General features: G+C 37.5%; 1 protein-coding gene across 3 annotated transcripts in view; it reads right to left on the reverse strand.

Annotated features, from left to right (window-relative positions):
• LOC136887288 (E3 ubiquitin-protein ligase LRSAM1) overlaps positions 1–17,434 on the reverse strand; it is a 687,439-nt gene that overhangs the window by 49,294 nt on the left and 620,711 nt on the right. For all 3 annotated transcript variants that reach the window (XM_067159790.2, XM_067159791.2, XM_067159789.2), the window contains one exon: positions 5,514–5,662. In XM_067159790.2, the coding sequence (XP_067015891.2) occupies positions 5,540–5,662 (123 nt within the window). In that variant the 3' untranslated portion in view covers positions 5,514–5,539. The remainder of the gene's footprint in view (positions 1–5,513; positions 5,663–17,434) is intronic.

Consider the following 17,434-nt stretch of genomic DNA (forward strand, 5'->3'; position numbering starts at 1 on the left):
TTCTGGTGAAGGAAACTTACTGTTCACATGAATGGTTTACCGATGAAAGGGATGAAATATTAGGGATAAAATTAGTTTGTGATAATATGAAGGAGGTGGGAATTATAGGAACATACAGGCCTGGAAGAGAGGAAAGAGACATGGAAATCTTTGAGAAAATAATAGATTATACTCATAAAAACAATAATAATGATATGGTAATAATTGGGGGAGATCTAAATTTGCCTGAAGTTGAATGGAATGGAGCTGCAAGTGAAGCCCATGAACACAAACTGGCAAATAAGTTAATTTGGGAGGGAGGACTTACACAAGTAGTACAAGAACCGACTCGTCTCAATAACTTACTAGATGTATTCTTGGTTAAACCATGGGAAATTGTTGATAAAACTGAGGTAATTGAAGGAATAGGAGACCATAAGGCTGTAATAATGGATGTAGGACTCGTACCAAGAAGGCTTAATAAGAGGGTTACACAAGACAAGAAATTGTACAGAAAAACTAAAGTTGATGAATTTGGGACTTACCTTAAATCACAATTCAGTTGTTAGATAAGTGAAGGGAGTAATGTGGATACACTTTGGGCTAAATTTAAAGAAATCATATGGGAAGGAGAGAAGAGATTTGTACCTGTTAAGAAGGGTTAAATGACCTCAGACCCTGTTTATTATACAAGGGAAATAAGAAAATTAAAAAGAAAATGTAGAATAGTAAACAGGAAAATCAAAGAGGGTAGGGAGAGTAGAGAAACTAGAAAACAGCTAATGAGGGAACTGAATAGAGTGAAAAAGGAAGCAAAAGAGAATTATATGAATGGCATACTTCAAGAGGGTAATGACCACAAAGGGAAATGGAAAAAGTTGTATTCATATATCAGGAATCAAAAAGAAAAAGGAATCCAAATTCCTACAATGGTGGGAGAAGGGGGTGAACACTATTTAACAGATACTGAGAAAGCAAACCTATTTAGTAGGGAATTTAGAGATTCAGTAGATGATTGTCAAGAGTTGGAAACTGAAACAGAAGATAGAGAGGGAGAGAGACAGAGGGAAACAAGAAGCTTCTCATTCACAAACGAAGATATTTTCAGAGAAATCCAACTGCTTCAGCAAGGAAAAGCAGCAGGAAGTGATCACATTACTGGGGAGGTATTAAAAACAATGGGGTGGTACATAGTGCCTTATTTAAAATTTCTCTTTGACTATGTCATAAATAATAGTGTAATACCAAAGGAATGGAAGGAATCTATAACAATACCAATTTATAAAGGAAAGGGTGATAAAAGGAAACCAGAGAACTACAGACCAATCAGCCTGACCAGTATAGTTTGTAAAATACTGGAGAGTTTAATATCAAAGTACATCAGAGGGATATGTGATGATAAAAATTGGTTCATGAGGAGCCAGTATGGATTTAGAAAGAAATTTTCTTGTGAGGCACAACTGGTGGGATTTCAGCAGGACATATCAGATCAGTTGGATTCAGGAGGTCAGTTAGATTGCATAGCCATAGATCTTTCCAAAGCCTTTGATAGAGTGGAACATGGAATATTATTAAAGAAATTGGAGGGAATAGGATTGGACGTAAGGGTTACACGTTGGATAAAAACATTTCTAAATTCAAGGGTTCAGAAAGTCAAAGTAGGAAATAATGTATCTCAGGAAGAGAAAGTTTGGAAGGGAATTGCACAGGGTAGTATAATAGGTCCGTTACTTTTCTTAATATACGCAAATGATTTAGGGAACAATATAACATCAAAAATAAGATTGTATGCAGATGACATAATTGTTTATAGGGAAATAAACAACATTGAGGATTGTTCAGAATTACAAAGGGACCTTGAAAGTATCCAACAATGGGTTGAAGAAAATAATATGAAGGTTAATGGAGACAAATCAACTGTTACAACTTTTACAAACAGGAGCTTTAAAACTGAATTTGAATATACTTTGGATGAGGTAGTTATCCCAAAAGATGGCAAGTGCAAATACTTAGGTGTGAGATTTGAAAGTAATTTGCACTGGAAGGGTCATATTGATGACATTGTTGGGAAAGCATACAGATCATTACATGTCATAATGAGGCTACTTAAAGGATGCAACAAAGAATTAAAAGAAAAAAGTTACTTGAGTATGGTTCGTCCATTATTGGAATATGCAAACAGTGTTTGGAATCCTCACCAAGAATACCTAATAAAAGAAATAGATAGTGTGCAGAGGAAAGCAGCAAGATTTGTAACAGGGGATTTCAGGAGAAAGAGTAGTGCATCAGAAATGTTAAAGGAACTAGGGTGGGAAACTTTAAGTAAGAGAAGGGAGAAAACTAGACTTATAGGGTTATATAGAGCCTATACAGGAGAAGAAGCATGGGGAGATATCCGTGAGAGGCTTCAGTTAGAAAATAATTATATCAGCAGGACTGACCACAAATATAAAATTAGAAGGAATTTTAGCAGAAGGGATTGGGGTAAATTTTCGTTCATTGGGAAGGGAGTGAAGGAGTGGAACAGTTTATCAGGGGTAGTGTTTGATCCTTTTCCAAAATCTGTACAGATATTCAGGAAGAGAATAAACAGCAACAGAGAAAATAAATGAAGTGTTAGAGGGCATTCGACCAGTGCAGGTTATTGTAAAAAAAAAAAAAAAAAAAATGTGTGTGAATAAATTAATTCCATCCCCTGGTCTAAGGAGTTTGGACAGCCAAAGTAGGGGACTGCCTGTAGGGGTGAAGTACAGTGGGGACTTTGAGGGCCCTGGGACCGCTACGGTAGCTGTGAAGGCCCTTCAGGAACTCTGAAAAGTGGTGGCAAAAGGGGCTCTGGTTAAGATGCAGCAGGTCGTTATGCTACTTAGGATCCAGAATGGGTAAAAAAAAAAGTAAATAAATAAATGCAATGTAAAGTTTAATCTTATACCAGTTGTATAGTATCATTTGAAGTAATTCCACATACTGTATATCAGTTGACTATATTTGTAAGTAGTACAGGAGATATTATAAGTAGAATTTTGTAAACAATATAAATTTATTAAGGGTGAGCTGTGTGTTTAATAGAAAACATTGTTAGCATAAATTGTATACCGTAATATTGTATTATAGGAAAATTTTCTTCTCTTGTTAATATATTTAGTGCTTGACAATAATGTATTTTAGTGTACCATTTGCCACCGAGGTAGACACCTCATTTGCAAATAAAGAGATTTTGATTTGATTTTTTGATTTTGAGTCAGAAGCAGAACCAGAAAAATGTCCCGAAGAAGAAATAGGATCAGATTGCTTCAAAGATGATGACCAGAGCTGGAAGTATTATATTTTTAAAAATTGCATTCAAAATGGGCTTGGAAGAGAGTTAATATCAACAGAGAGTACAATTCAAGATTTTTAATTATCTGAATATCGAGAAACTAGAAGCTGTTCAAATTTTCGATGCTGCGGAGAAACTTTGAACCATTTATGATTCTGACAGAGAGAGCAACTTTTGTGAAGGGTGTATCAATTTTAAAAGCTACTTCTTATCCGTAAAATAGACATGATGATAAGTTATTCTCTCTTCCATTTCTCTGCAGGATGTTGGCTTCAGAAATCTACTGATGTCTACCCAAATGTGTACCTCACACTTAAGATTTACAGCTGTACTCCAGCAACAAACTGTTATGTTGAAAAGTCATTCTCAGTTTTAAAACAAGTTAAAAATTATCTACAGACATCTCAGAGTCAAGAATGACTGGTCAATCTTGGAGTGCTAACTACAGAATCCGATATCACAATCAGTCTCGATTTAGAGGAAGTGATTAATGCATTCGCAGCTAGAAAGGCGAGGAGAAAGTCATTTCTCTAAGCTGTGTAAATTTTACAAATCCATATTAAATTGCAGAGTCTATATTTTTTCAGTAATGTTTTTTATAGGACCCAATGAACTACAGTGTTGTTTTCTATGTGCTTACTGAGTATGTATTTTGTGTTCAGAACAGATGGAAAATTTCTATGTTTGTCATGTAATGTGTATTCATTTAAGTTTAGATACTTTTCAAAACAATTTAAAATTTACATATTAACTAATTCCACAACTGATTATTTATAGTCTATATAAAAAGAGTGATGCTGAAAATTGAAGGGGGGCATAAAATAGATGACTGCTCTGGGGCATCACATACACTAAATACGTGCCTGCTAACCATCTACATGCCAGTTTGTCACTATAAACTACCAGACTACATAATCCTGCTTCCAATGTAACTCTTTAATCGCCACAGGACTTCGTTGTACATTGGGACTTGTTGTCATTGTCCCTCAGGAGATGTCTAAGTGAAATCTTTAATGTGGAAATGTTGGAATACTATGACAGTCATGTGGTCCCTGACAAATTTGATGCCCAATCGTGTGGCGTAGACTCTACAGTGACTGGAGACTTGAAGACAGATGCAGCCTTTCAGGTTGTAGAAACATTACAGACACATAAAAAGGTTGCACCTTTGCTGACGTTAGGATTGAAGATGAGCTTCTTTGGAGCTAAATCTTGAATTTGTTGGTTCACTTCATTTGCGTTCCTTAAGGCTACATGTAACAAGATTCATCCAGGGTACCACAGCAAGTTAGCTGGCCTGACTGGACATCTTTATCAACCCCACAAAGATACAGGTTATTTCTTCCAATGAGTTTGGCATACTAAAGGATTCCTCCATTGAATACTTCACAGTAATCCTGGCAAGGGACTCGTATGAGGTACTACCAGCCAAGTCAGCTCGACCAAGTTTTCTAAAAGAGGTGTTACTGGTCTCTTCCTTCCTATTTGTCCCAGCTAGCATATTACTGATGTTATGTTTTAAAAGAATCCAAAAAGGACTACATAAACTGTTTCTCATGAAAAAAAAACAAAAACAAAAAAAACAACTGTGCATAAGACAACTCAATTCTAAAGTTTGTTTATCTTATCTCTGTATTTACAGAAAAATACTGGACTTAATCTGGTTTTCCAAGAATGCTAGAGTTTTGCTGTATGATGATATGGAATAATACGGTGAAGTCTACAGTATGAAAAATATTCTGCTAACAGAAGAAATATTAAAGGCTATTAGGTATTGTAAAAAACCCAACAGACTTCCTTAAAGACACTCATAAATATTATGAGAAAATCAATACTGAAATAAAGTCCAACTCCTACGATGAATAGTCAGCGTTGAGACCTTCGATTCAGAGGGTCATGGGTTTGATTTCTGGCTAGGTTGGGGATTTTAATCATGTGTGATTTATTCTTCTGGCTTGGGGACTGATTGTCTGTGATTGTCCCAACACTCTCCTTTTCATATTCAGAAAACACACTACACTACTAACCACCACAGAAACACGCAATAGTAATTACATCCCTCCACATAGGGTTGGCGTCAGGAAGGGCATCGAGCCGTAAGACAGGACCAAAGCCTCATGTGCGACCCAGTTCGCACCTGCGGCCCCACAAGATGTGGAAAAAGTAGTGGTAGAAGAAGAATATCCAAATAAAAATTCCAATTAAATGAACATACCTCAGTCGAAATGCCACCAACCATGGTCATGGTAATATCACACGTATTTTTTGATCCACATGGCTTCGACACATAGGACAATCACCCATTAATTCTGAACATTTGATGCAGCAACACATGTGCCCACAAGGTACAAATATTACTTCACACTGAAACATACAAAAGAATATCAAAACAGCAGGAATATTATCAGGTACAGTGAAACTTCTCAATAGTGAGATTTACAAAAACATAGAAGTATCTGCAATTGGGAAAAAAGTAAAACATATTTGGGGACATATTTTCCACATGAAGACAGAGCTGAAGTAAAAGAAAAAATAATGTTGCGTTAAAATTAATTTAAATAGTAGGCCTAACACAGCAATACACTAAACAGTGTAAGGTACATTAATAGAGTGCAGTAAGAAAGTACAGTAAAACATCTCCTAGATCAAAATGAAAAGACAGGATATCCATTTTCCTCCTTACTTTTAAAGAAATCCAGTATGAGAGTTTGTGTTGTGAAAGCACTTTGAAGTTTATTTCCCAGGTACATTTCTACTACTGAAATTTTTAAGCTCTGCATCTCCGCTATAGATGAAGTAATTTTTCACTTCTCCCACCTTTTTAATGGCATCTTTATATGACATCACTTCATATTCATTCATTCATTCATTCATTCATTCATGGTATGGCTACTGTCCTAGGACATGTTCGGCTTGCCTGGTGCAGGTCTTTCTATTTGACGCCCTTGGGCAATATGCGCATCTGGATGTGGGATGATGATGATGATGATGATGTATATATGAGATGATATGCACAACACAAGGTAAATGGTTTATTTGCGAACACTTTTCACTATGTATAATCATTATTCTTGCTGTCTTTGCCCAGACTTAAATAACAAAACTAAAAACTCTCTCTTTAAATAGTTTCTGCTGTCGAATGACAATACTACCTGAATATGTACATTCAACTAATAACATGCATGAGCTGGTTGATCTATTACTGAAATCATTAACAAGCTGCCTAATCTAATATTTACAAATTCTTTACGTTGCCAGAACACATGCAAATAAAAGTTTCTGAAGGCTGTTGCCTAGAATATACAGTACATCCTAAGAGCGAGAAAGGACAGAGCTGAAAACTACATGAATATTACAATCATAATACAAGGGCTGGCCAGAAGAGACAAAGACTAAATAGAGTAGAATATTGAAAATAAGAGGAAGTGAGGCTAATGCGTTTGTCCTGAGGTGAACATCTTGACTAAACTGAAGTCCACCTGTTCCATGCACCTTTTAAAGAGGGGAAACCTCCTTGGTGGTGTAGCTAGTTGCTGGACTGCCTGCATGCAGCCTCTGTTCGCTTTCCACCTGGATGGCTATATATATATAGGCCATTAGCGGGATGACATCACTGCTACTATGCTCGCTGACAGGAACATGCAGAGCTTCTGGAAGGCTCGCTGAGTAGCACGCTGTCTTGAAAACAAGGGTGGGGCATCACAACAGATAAAGAGGAAGGAGGTGAAACTCAGTGTTGGCACATAGCCTACTCCTGTCAAATAATACCAATGGGTCTGTTCAAAACTTACCATCCCCACATGACAGATGAATCGCCTTTAAAAGTTAGAAACTTCATTATGTTCCGTACTGAACTGTGATTACAGTAAATTGAAAATGTTAAGGATTCACCTTTTCAATACAATAACAATTTATTGATGTGAGTTAGATCACACGTCGTTTTATACAAGATTGGTACTAGTTTCGATGCTCATTGCACGTCATCATCAGCCAATGAATCAACTGAGCAAATCACAAGTAATTAAAAAACAATATAAAACACATGACAGTAGCTACAATGACAAATGTTAAATTGTAACAAGTTAAAATTGTGGTACAAGATGATGAGAGTATGGTGTGTCAAACCATAAAGTAAAATTCTATAAAATCTGAGAAGGTAACTTAGTTGTTAATTCTTGATATACAACAAATACTCCAGCTTGAGGCGTATGGATCATAAGGTGTATCTTTAGTCTTGTTAAAACGAAACTGCAAATCTGAGGGAAGAATACAGCTTGTTCTCTTAATCAGTGATATTCAACAGGCTAAACTCAAGTGGTTCCGAAGCAAACAATGTGGTCGTGTGAAGATCTTAATTTGACCCAATGTTACGATTAACAGTTTGATATGGAATTGTGGAGACCTTGAGCAGCGCGTTGGTGCAGTTGTTGGAAGGAGTTGAGCTGGGCTACTGAAGAGTGAATCGCCATCAACAGTGTCATATCCTCATTCTGCATGAACACTATGGAGAGATATGGAATTGAATCCAATCTAGTGATTAGAAATCATAAACCACCACCTCTCCCATCCTGCCAGCCAACATTCCAATGATGAACATTTTTTCCACCAATGGGTCTCAAACCGGCTAACCACGGTGTCAGGCCATAATATAAGTTTTACACCTTAACAATCATGGCCACCAGGGAGCCTATGAGTTTCTGTTGCTTCCGTGCTTCATCCTCATCCAAGTTTGATGCACTAGCAAGGTGGTTTGAAAAGTTCATGCAAAGTCAGAGAGATGGCACCACTGGTGCATATTGAGGTCATGTTTAGTTAGTAGCATCTCTTGAATGAACGCACACCAAGTTTCAGCCATATTGGTCTATTTCTTTGTGTTTGGCATTCGTGTGAATCAAGGAAGTCAAGTGATTTTTCAAGAAATGGACGGAAAAAGAATTTTGTGTGCTGATTAAACATTACTTTATGAAAGGCAAAACGCCTCAGGAGACTAAAGAGAAGCTTGATAAACATTATGGTGAGTCTGCACCTTTGATTAGAACAGTTTATAAGTGGTTTCAAAATTTTTGGACTGGCCATATGGGCACAAGTGATGCTGAACGTTCTGGACGGCCTGTGGAGGTTACCAATCCAAAAATCATTGATCATATCCATGATACGGTGATGGATGACAGAAGAGTTAAGGTGCATGAGATTGCTAGTGCTGTGGGCATCTCGACTGAATAGGTACATAATATTTTTCATAAACATTTGGACATGAGAAAGCTATCCGCAAGATGGGTGCCGTGATTGCTCACACTTGACCAAAAACGGAATCGTGTGAAGTGTGCAAGGATGGTTTGCAGCTGTTCCAGACGAATCCGGAGGACTTTAAGCATCATTTCGTCACTGGATACGTTACTATACTCCTGAGACCAAACAACAATCTAAACAATGGGTTACCAAGGGGGAATCTGCACCAAAAAAGGCGAAGACCGTTCCTTCGGCCGGAAAGTTTATGGCGACTGTCTTTTGGGATTAGCAAGGGATAATCCTCATCGACTATCTGAAAAAAGGCAAAACTATTACAGGTGCATATTATTCATCGTTACTGGACCATTTGAAAACCGAGCTGCAAGGAAAACGCCCACGATTGGCCCACAAGAAAGTCCTTTTCCATCACGACAACACACCAGCACACACCTCAGCAGTTGTGATCGCAAAATTAATGGAAATAGGATTACAACTCGTTTCACATCCCCCCTATTCTCCAGACTTAGCTCCCTCGGACTACTATTTGTTCCCCAATTTGAAGAAATGGCTGGCGGGACAAAGATTTTATTCAAACGAGGAGGTGATTGCAAACATTAATGGATATTTTGCAGACTTGGACAAATCCTATTATTCGGAAGGGATGAACAAACTAGAAAATCGTTGGACGAAGCCTAAAAGGAGACTATGTCGAAAAATAAAAAAAGTTTACCCCAAACACGTAAGTAGTTTTTATTTTTGCACAGACTTTTCAACAATCAACAATTTCACACATTCAACAAGACACTCAACATCCATGGATGGGTCCTCTGTGTGCATAACATTATCAATGGACTTAAAGAAAGACTGCAGCATCATTAGCAAATTGTTTTAAAAGTTCACCAAGTTCAGATTTATCACTTTCATTTCACGTTCATCACTTTATGAACCACCATTACTTATAGGAAATCCAGCCTGCAGAAAAGAATGATGTATGCTTTCTGGATTGATTTACTTGACAGATGACATAATACAAAGCATTGCATCCAGTACATCAATATACTTTGAAAGCTCACTTGCTGATCGAGCATTACACATTTCTGATAAAAGGTGTCTTAGAAACCCTCTATCTGTAGAAGGTCTTAAAGCATTTGATGAAGCAGTGATTTAGTAGCTGACTGGCTAACTTATTAATGGGGTAGAAAATTAGCTTCTCATTGTCAATCAATCAATCAATCAATCAATCAATCAATCAATCAATCAATCAATCAATCAATCAATCAATCAATCAATCAATCAATCAATCAATGATCTGCATTTAGAACAGTCGTCCAGGTGGCAGATTCCCTATCAACTGTTTACCTGGCCTATTAAATGATTTCAAAGAACTTTGACATTTATCAAACATTTCCCTTGAAAAATGACTCCAATTCCTTACACTTTGTCCCTTCAATGAATATCTGCCCCAATTTGTCCTCTTGATAAATCCAACCTTGTCTTCATATTATGATCTTTCCTACTTCCTCAAGCTTATTCATCTACTAATGTCATTCCAAGCTCTTTCTCCAGTGACAGCTCGGAGCATACCACTTACAAGTTTTAAATCTCATAATTGGATCTGTATTGAACAATTTGTGTTTTTCTGAAAGAATGCCTCTTGGGAGTCCACCTTTTCAACACTTTATGTGATTTTTATTAATTACATATAATTGCAATATCTAATTGAGGGGCATGTTTCGCCTAACTTTTATAGGCATCTTCAGCCACTTTCCTATATCTAAGATTAATATTGCTCACAAAGTCCTAGGCTCATAATACACTTGTATGTTGACGCAAGTGGGATAAACTGATATAATTTGAAAACTATATTCTCTCACCCATGGGTAAATAATGCAAGTATCAAGCTCAAATTATTATTATTTTATGATTATGATTATTATTATAATTATCATGACTTGTAATGTATGGCTATGAAGTGTTTACATCCATTTAGTATTGGTAAGGTAAGGGTTATTCTGCCCGAGGGCAGGTCCGAACCTCCGCAGAGGTGTTCCTGAGCCGGAGTTTACGTGCGGTAGGGTGGCCAGTTCCTTTCCGCTCCTCCATTCCCTTACTCCCCACCAACAGCACGTGGCAACCCATCCAACTCCTGACCATGCTCAATGTTGCTTAACTTCGGAGATCTCACGGGATCCGGTGTTTCAACACGGCTACGGCCGTTGGCCCATTTATTATTATTATTATTATTATTATTATTATTATTATTATTATTATTATTATTATTTACATAGTCAGATGATCGTATCATTTGCGAGGTTGTCATGAAACATGTACTGTTAAGTTCAGTTAATGTAAGAACCTGTGTATAATATTACCTGTATATATGATTTGAAAATCCACTACAGAATTGTGAAACACTGTAACATCCAGAATGGTACTAGGTAGACAAGAACTCTGTAGAATATTCTGAACATTTTATCTGGGCCTTAGGCACTCTAGAATTTATGAGAAAATGTATCTTTCTAGAAGCCTGGCCAGGCATGTATATAAGGAGGTGGTCTTGATGGTGGAGAAAGTTACTGTTTAGTTGGAGTTATGGTATTACAGAAGTTATACTTGTGACCACATGTTATGACATGCTTGTAAGCAGTCAATTGTTTTAAGATTGTAATCTCCGTGTGGCTTAGTGATAGGCATTTGTTAAAGATGGTGATGTGTTAATGTTTTGGAGTGAAGTGTTTTTGTTTGCGACGGCAGTGATTTAAGTTATGTATATAACTGTGAATAAAGCTATCTATGCAAGTTTACTTCACTTGTGTGCATCATTGTGGCTACATCAATGTCACTGGTAGAAGATATTTTTCAGGGGTTTGGCCCCCACCGCCACCACAGGCCCTCGGCAGAGGTCTCCACCGCATTGACCTCTGGCAAGGTCTTGTTTGTAAACAAAGCCATGTGCTCTTGTTTGCAAACAAAGCCACGTGCTTTCTTGACAGCTGTCAGCGGCCATCTTTAATCAACAAAGCTTCGTGCTGCCATCTTTACGGCACTAAATCTTAAATGCGCGTAGTAGCGGGAAATTTGAAAAATTCCACGTGCTTTTCTGACAGCTGCCATCTTTAAACTACAACGCATCGCTAACCTCAGTGCTGCCATCTTTACAGCACTAAACCTCACGGCTACCACCTTAGGCACGTAGTAGTGGGAAATCTGAAAAATTCCCCGTGCTTATTTGACAGTTGTCAAGCTGACAGCTGCCATCTTTAATCAACAGACGATCGCAAACGTCAGTGCTGCCGTCTTTACGGGACTAAACCTCACGGCTACCACATTAGGTACATAGTAGCGGGCAATTTGAAAAATTTCACGTGCTTTTTTGACAGCTGGCATCTTTAATCAACAGAGCACCGTGCTGCCATCTTTACGGCACTAAACCTCACGGCTACTACCTTAGGCACGTGGTGGCAGACAATTTGAAAATCCACGTGCTTTTTTGACAGCTGTCAGCGACCATCTTTAAACAACAGACGATCGCAAACCTCAGTGCTGGCAGGGGCTAAATCCACATGCCTGCAACCTTAGGCATGTAGTGGCGGGCAATTTGAAAAATTCCACGTGCTTTTTGACAGCTGTCAGCCGTCATCTTTAACTACATGCACATGGCTTACTGCTATCTTGATGGAAGTAAACTTTATAGCACAGAATTTAAATTGATCTTAATGGGACTTAGCCAAGCCGCAAGCAAGCTGCCCTTCTCAACTTACTAAGATCATAGTTATAAAGCAAGCTGCCCTTCTCAACATACTTACTGAGCTGCCCTTCTCAACATACTATTATCTTAGTTTTTAAACCAAGATGCTGTTAGAGATGCCGGACATGGGTGATTGCACAAGATGGCTGCTATACATGGGCTCTTATGAAGAAAGCTGATCCAGAGGTTACTGTGCAAGATGGCGGCTATACACAGGCTCTTATGAAGAAAGCTAGCTTAGAGGCTACTGCACAAGACGGCAGCTATACAATAGGCTGTTATGAAGAAAGCTGGTTTACAGGCTACTGCACAAGATGGCAGCTATACAATAGGCTATTATGAAGAAAGCTAGCTTAGAGGCTACTGCACAAGATGGCGGCTGTATATAGGCTGTTATGACCTCCTCTTTCTCCTTCTCCTCCTCTTCCTCCTCCTCTTCTTCCTACTCCTCCTCTGTCAAGGCATAGCGTTATGTCTCTATCGAACAAGTTTAAATATGCATTACTATAACGACGCAATCTTGTGCTTAAGGCTAGAGTGAGCACATGCTATTATTCTGTTTTTAACCCATAGCGATGACGTCATCATAGTTGTGCATGTTTAGACTTGATCGTTACTTACTGACTGAAAGCTTTAGTCTTTGAGATACAGCAATAGAGAGTAAAGCACAAATATGACGAGAACATTAATAGTTGATGTACAAGGCTTTAAAGTAAATGGCAACAAATTTGTGTTTAAAGAGGTGGCTGTGTTAGATTGCAGTGCGTTGTGGGCACCAAAACTTGTTAGTTTAGTATTAGTCCACCTTTCCCTTACTGTTTGCAAACAGATCAAGATAAAAAGTGGACTCTATGGATCAAAAAAAGTTTAGGTTTGCAGTGGTAAGAAAAAGGAATACCTGATTGTTTTCTATCTTTAATAATGAACGCCCATTTGTCAAGAGCAGATCTTGTTTTCTTTAGAGGGTTGTGAAAAGAAGGAATGGTTGCATGAGTTTCTACCATTATCGTGTGAAGTTATCGACATGCATGAATTAGGGTGTCCATCATTTAAAACTCTTACGAAGGAGCATAGTGGAGAAAAAAGTAAATAGTCTTTACAACATGTGTGCATGCTGTTTGATTGGTTGTGTTGCAGTGCATGCCAGGAGGTGAACAACATATGTAAACTGCAGTATCGAAATAACATTAGTGTGAAAGAAACATTTGTAGAGTAAAGACATCATGTCATTTCTAACTGATACTAAGTGTAACGCAGCTGAAAAGGCAATCGTAAAGTTTTATGCATGCAAAAAGAAACTAAACACTTTTACTGAGGAAGAGTTAAATGCATTACCAAAGGTATTTTTGGTTAATGTAGCTGCAAATGCTGTAAGGAAGATTTGGGATAAGGTGCCTCGTGAGTGGATCCTGTTTTGTCAGAGCTTCAAACATGTAGTTCACATCATGAACAAGTGAGTTTAGGTAGGAGATCTTCTGTGAGACAGTGTTGTACATGTTGTACATGTCAACTGATTAAACTGTATCATAGACCTAAAACTAACAAGTTGTCTTTGCTTATAAACACTTATCATGGCTGCGAAAAGAGTGAACAAGAAAAAGGTGAAGAAACATGCTGGGAGAAAGGTGAGGAATCATGCTGGGCATGGGCTCATCAATAAAGTGATTGATCTTCTTCCCTTTGAGCTTCATCTTCCTAGTTATGAGTACTGCGGCCCTAGAACATGACTTGACCTTCGCTTGGCACATGGTGTTCCTGTTATTAATATGTTAGATTCTGCCTGCAAGAAGCATGACCTTGCTTATCGACAAAACAATCCTAAACTAAGACGTGTAGCTGATGAAAATCTGCTTCGTAAAGCTATGCTGCGTGTGTCGTCACCTAGTGCTTCAGTTGCTGAGAATATAGCAGCACTTGTTGTTGTCAGTGCGATAAAAGGAAAACTGTTACTAGGTAGTGGCAAAGACAGTAAAAAAGAAAGGATAAATCAGATTTACTAGAAGAAAAAAATGTATATATATTTTAAAATAAATATAAATTGTCAAAACATATTACAGGTGTTGTTTAATATTAATCCTACAGCATGTCCTAGTAATAATGTTAACTTAGAAGAAAAGAGAGGTAGAGGATCGAGAATTAAAAAACACACACACAAGATTTAAAGTACATCCTCTTTATTAATCCATGAATTAAAGTTGTTATTAAAACCAAGCCATTTAACATACAGTATATTCCCATGACTTTGAATAACACATTCAACTAAATATTGATCAGGATATTTTGTTTTCTGCAGTTCTTCGATGTAGAATCCTCCAATATGCTGTCCTCTGAGATCCCAAAATAAATACGTAACTGGATTAGTGCTCCAGTTGGGAGTGAATCCTTTTGCAATGATATACTTGAGTTTGCTGATGCAAACAAAATCACCTTCTTTAAAGCAATAGCGGCATGAATCAGCTGTTTTTATTACAAGATGAATAGCATCTAGGTGAGGTGTATTCCTTGTAACAAGACATGGCTTTGTTGCGATAGTGCGATGAGGTGTATCGTTGTAGGTAGATACAAATCTAGGTAGCAGATCAATCCAACAATATGAACCTTGTGCTGTAAATTCTTGCCACATCATTGTTTTCAGTGTACGATTAAAGCATTCTACAACACTTGCATTGAGACTGCTGAACGTAGAATGTGTTGAATGCCAAGTAACTTTGAGGTAAGAAGAAAAATCCTTGTTGTAAAACTCTTTAACTTGATCAGTTTGAAGAAGCCTTGGGCAGCATTTCAATTCTTCAATATGTTTAAATGCTTCTTTGACTTGAGCTGCTGTCTTAGAATGCACAGGTTGTGCAAAAGCGAACTTCGAGTACACATCAATAACAGTAAGTAGATATTTATACCCCTTATTGCTAGAGGCATATGGAATCATTTCTACTAAGTCTGCTTGCCAGAGATCATCTTTTCCTCATGTAATAATGCGTCTGGGACAGTAGGTGCGATGTGCTGGTTTATGTAACTCATGTGCGATGTTTACCTTTACTGGTGAGATCTTCTCTTGACGAGCCATTACAAAATAATACCGGCATGCTGTAATTCTCTCTCTATTTCTAGAATTTCTGTTTCGTGACCTGTGTAACCAGCATCTTGCGATGCTCTTAGAAGTTGTAATTGTTCAACGAGTAAGTTTGGGTCATTCCAGTATCTTACGTCTACATATGGCAACAAAGGCTTGCAGATAACATCAAAACCACGTGCAGTCGGAAACAGCTTAGAAATAAACTCATGATACTTGTAAATTTTATTTGCATTTACAGCTTCTGTTCTCTTGTAATTACGTTGTGCTGCATCTCAGAAAAAGTACTGCTTTATATTTTTTTAAGATCATCTTGTAAAATTATATCCTTGTCAGGTATTTGTGAGAAAAGAAGTTCTAAGAGTCCTTTCGTAGGTTTATAGGTAACACCTGTTACAATAAGTTTGTTGTTATTAATCTTAACATTTCAGTTTCCTATCCAGAAACAGTCGTCTTCATAGCGAATACCGTAGGTAGTGTCAGTTTGTCCTGTAAAGAGTTTTTCTATATAAGGTGCAAAGAGAGACCCATAGGTATCTTGAATAAAAGTTCCAAACTGATTACGATACTCTGGCGTGATCATAACCTCAAACAAAGATGGCAGATCTTGTGTCGATGTAGTAGGTGTTTCAGCAATAACATCTGTAGTTAAAAACTCAACATGCTTAGATGGTGAAGTATCGTTAAGATCTTCTTCCTTATCCTCTTCTTGATCTATATCTTGCTTCTCCTCTTCCTCATTTTGCTTCTCTTTTCTTTGTGCTTTTCTTGTTTATGCTTCTCTTCTTCTTCATGCTTCTCTTTATCATATGATGTTTGCATAGAAACAAAATTTGAAGTAGACTGCAGCACTGAAGTAGAATTACAAATTTCTTTGAGTGGTGTACTTAGTTGTGTTTTTAAAAATAAATCCGTGTCTGCTTGAATACGTTTAAGCTCTTTAGATTTCCATTGAATATTGTTTCGTGCATGGATGATATGTTTTGTAATCTCCTTGCTAGATGTTAACATGATGATGGTTTTCGATCAAGTAGTCACTGTAATTCTGTGTTAATGCATATAAAATGATCGAAACCCATGCGATATCGTCCATGCTGAACATCACTTTCTTTATCAATAACTAAAAGGCATCGACCAACATGTAGCACACATATGTTTAAAGTCATTGAATGTCATATCAGTGTTAACGTGATCGTCATACACATGTCGCATGTTGCGCTCATCTTGCCGAAAAAGCACAATAACATTTGCGTTGTCGCATATCAACTGCTTAGGCACACGAGAATAGGTTTGGCATAAATAGATGCAATCAACATATTTATGTCGTCCCATACTAAAGAATGCATGAATAACGTTTTGCTGTTCTGTTGCGACATCGTCAAAGATCATAAGAGAATTAGGAAGCACATCGTCCGGTGATGGTACTTGCTCATGTAAATTAAATTCAAAATATTTTTTCCATCTTTAACCAGATCATGCATTCCAGTTTGGAGAATAGTATGTAGCGGTTGATAGAGTGTCTTTGCGAAAACATAAATATTCTCAAAGCGTATACCATTTAAAGAAGTAATAAGTGTAAGTAAAAAATTTGTTTTCCCACATCCCAGTGGGCCTGAGGTAATACATCGAACAGTAAAAGGAAACAATGTTCCATGACGTTTTTTGTAGTTGTACTGGAACTAGGTAAGAGATGTGGCACAATGTCACTAACAGGTAGTGTGTCTTGCTGCTTTATAATCTTCATGATAACTGAATAATAAAGTAGGCAATAGTAATATATAGTAAACGAAACAAGAGGTAACAGTTAGTTTGTAATTTGCTCTTGATGAGTAAAGTCATATACAGAATGGTGAAACAATGATATCTAAATGACATGAAGAAGAAGAAAGCAAAAACTGTCCGATGGAAAGATGTTATAAAGGCTGCACAAAAAGCTATTCGAGGGGAATGCAATCCGCGTGTAGCTATTACTAAGGCACTACACACAGCAAGAGCAAGAATTTCTCCAAAGTGCAGAGCAATGTTTGGTAAACGTGCACAAATTATTCCTGTACCAAAACAAGGAGGATTTCTTCCTGTGCTGTTTGCT

Source organism: Anabrus simplex, chromosome 1, assembly GCF_040414725.1.
Source record: "Anabrus simplex isolate iqAnaSimp1 chromosome 1, ASM4041472v1, whole genome shotgun sequence".
NCBI lineage: Eukaryota > Metazoa > Arthropoda > Insecta > Orthoptera > Tettigoniidae > Anabrus > Anabrus simplex.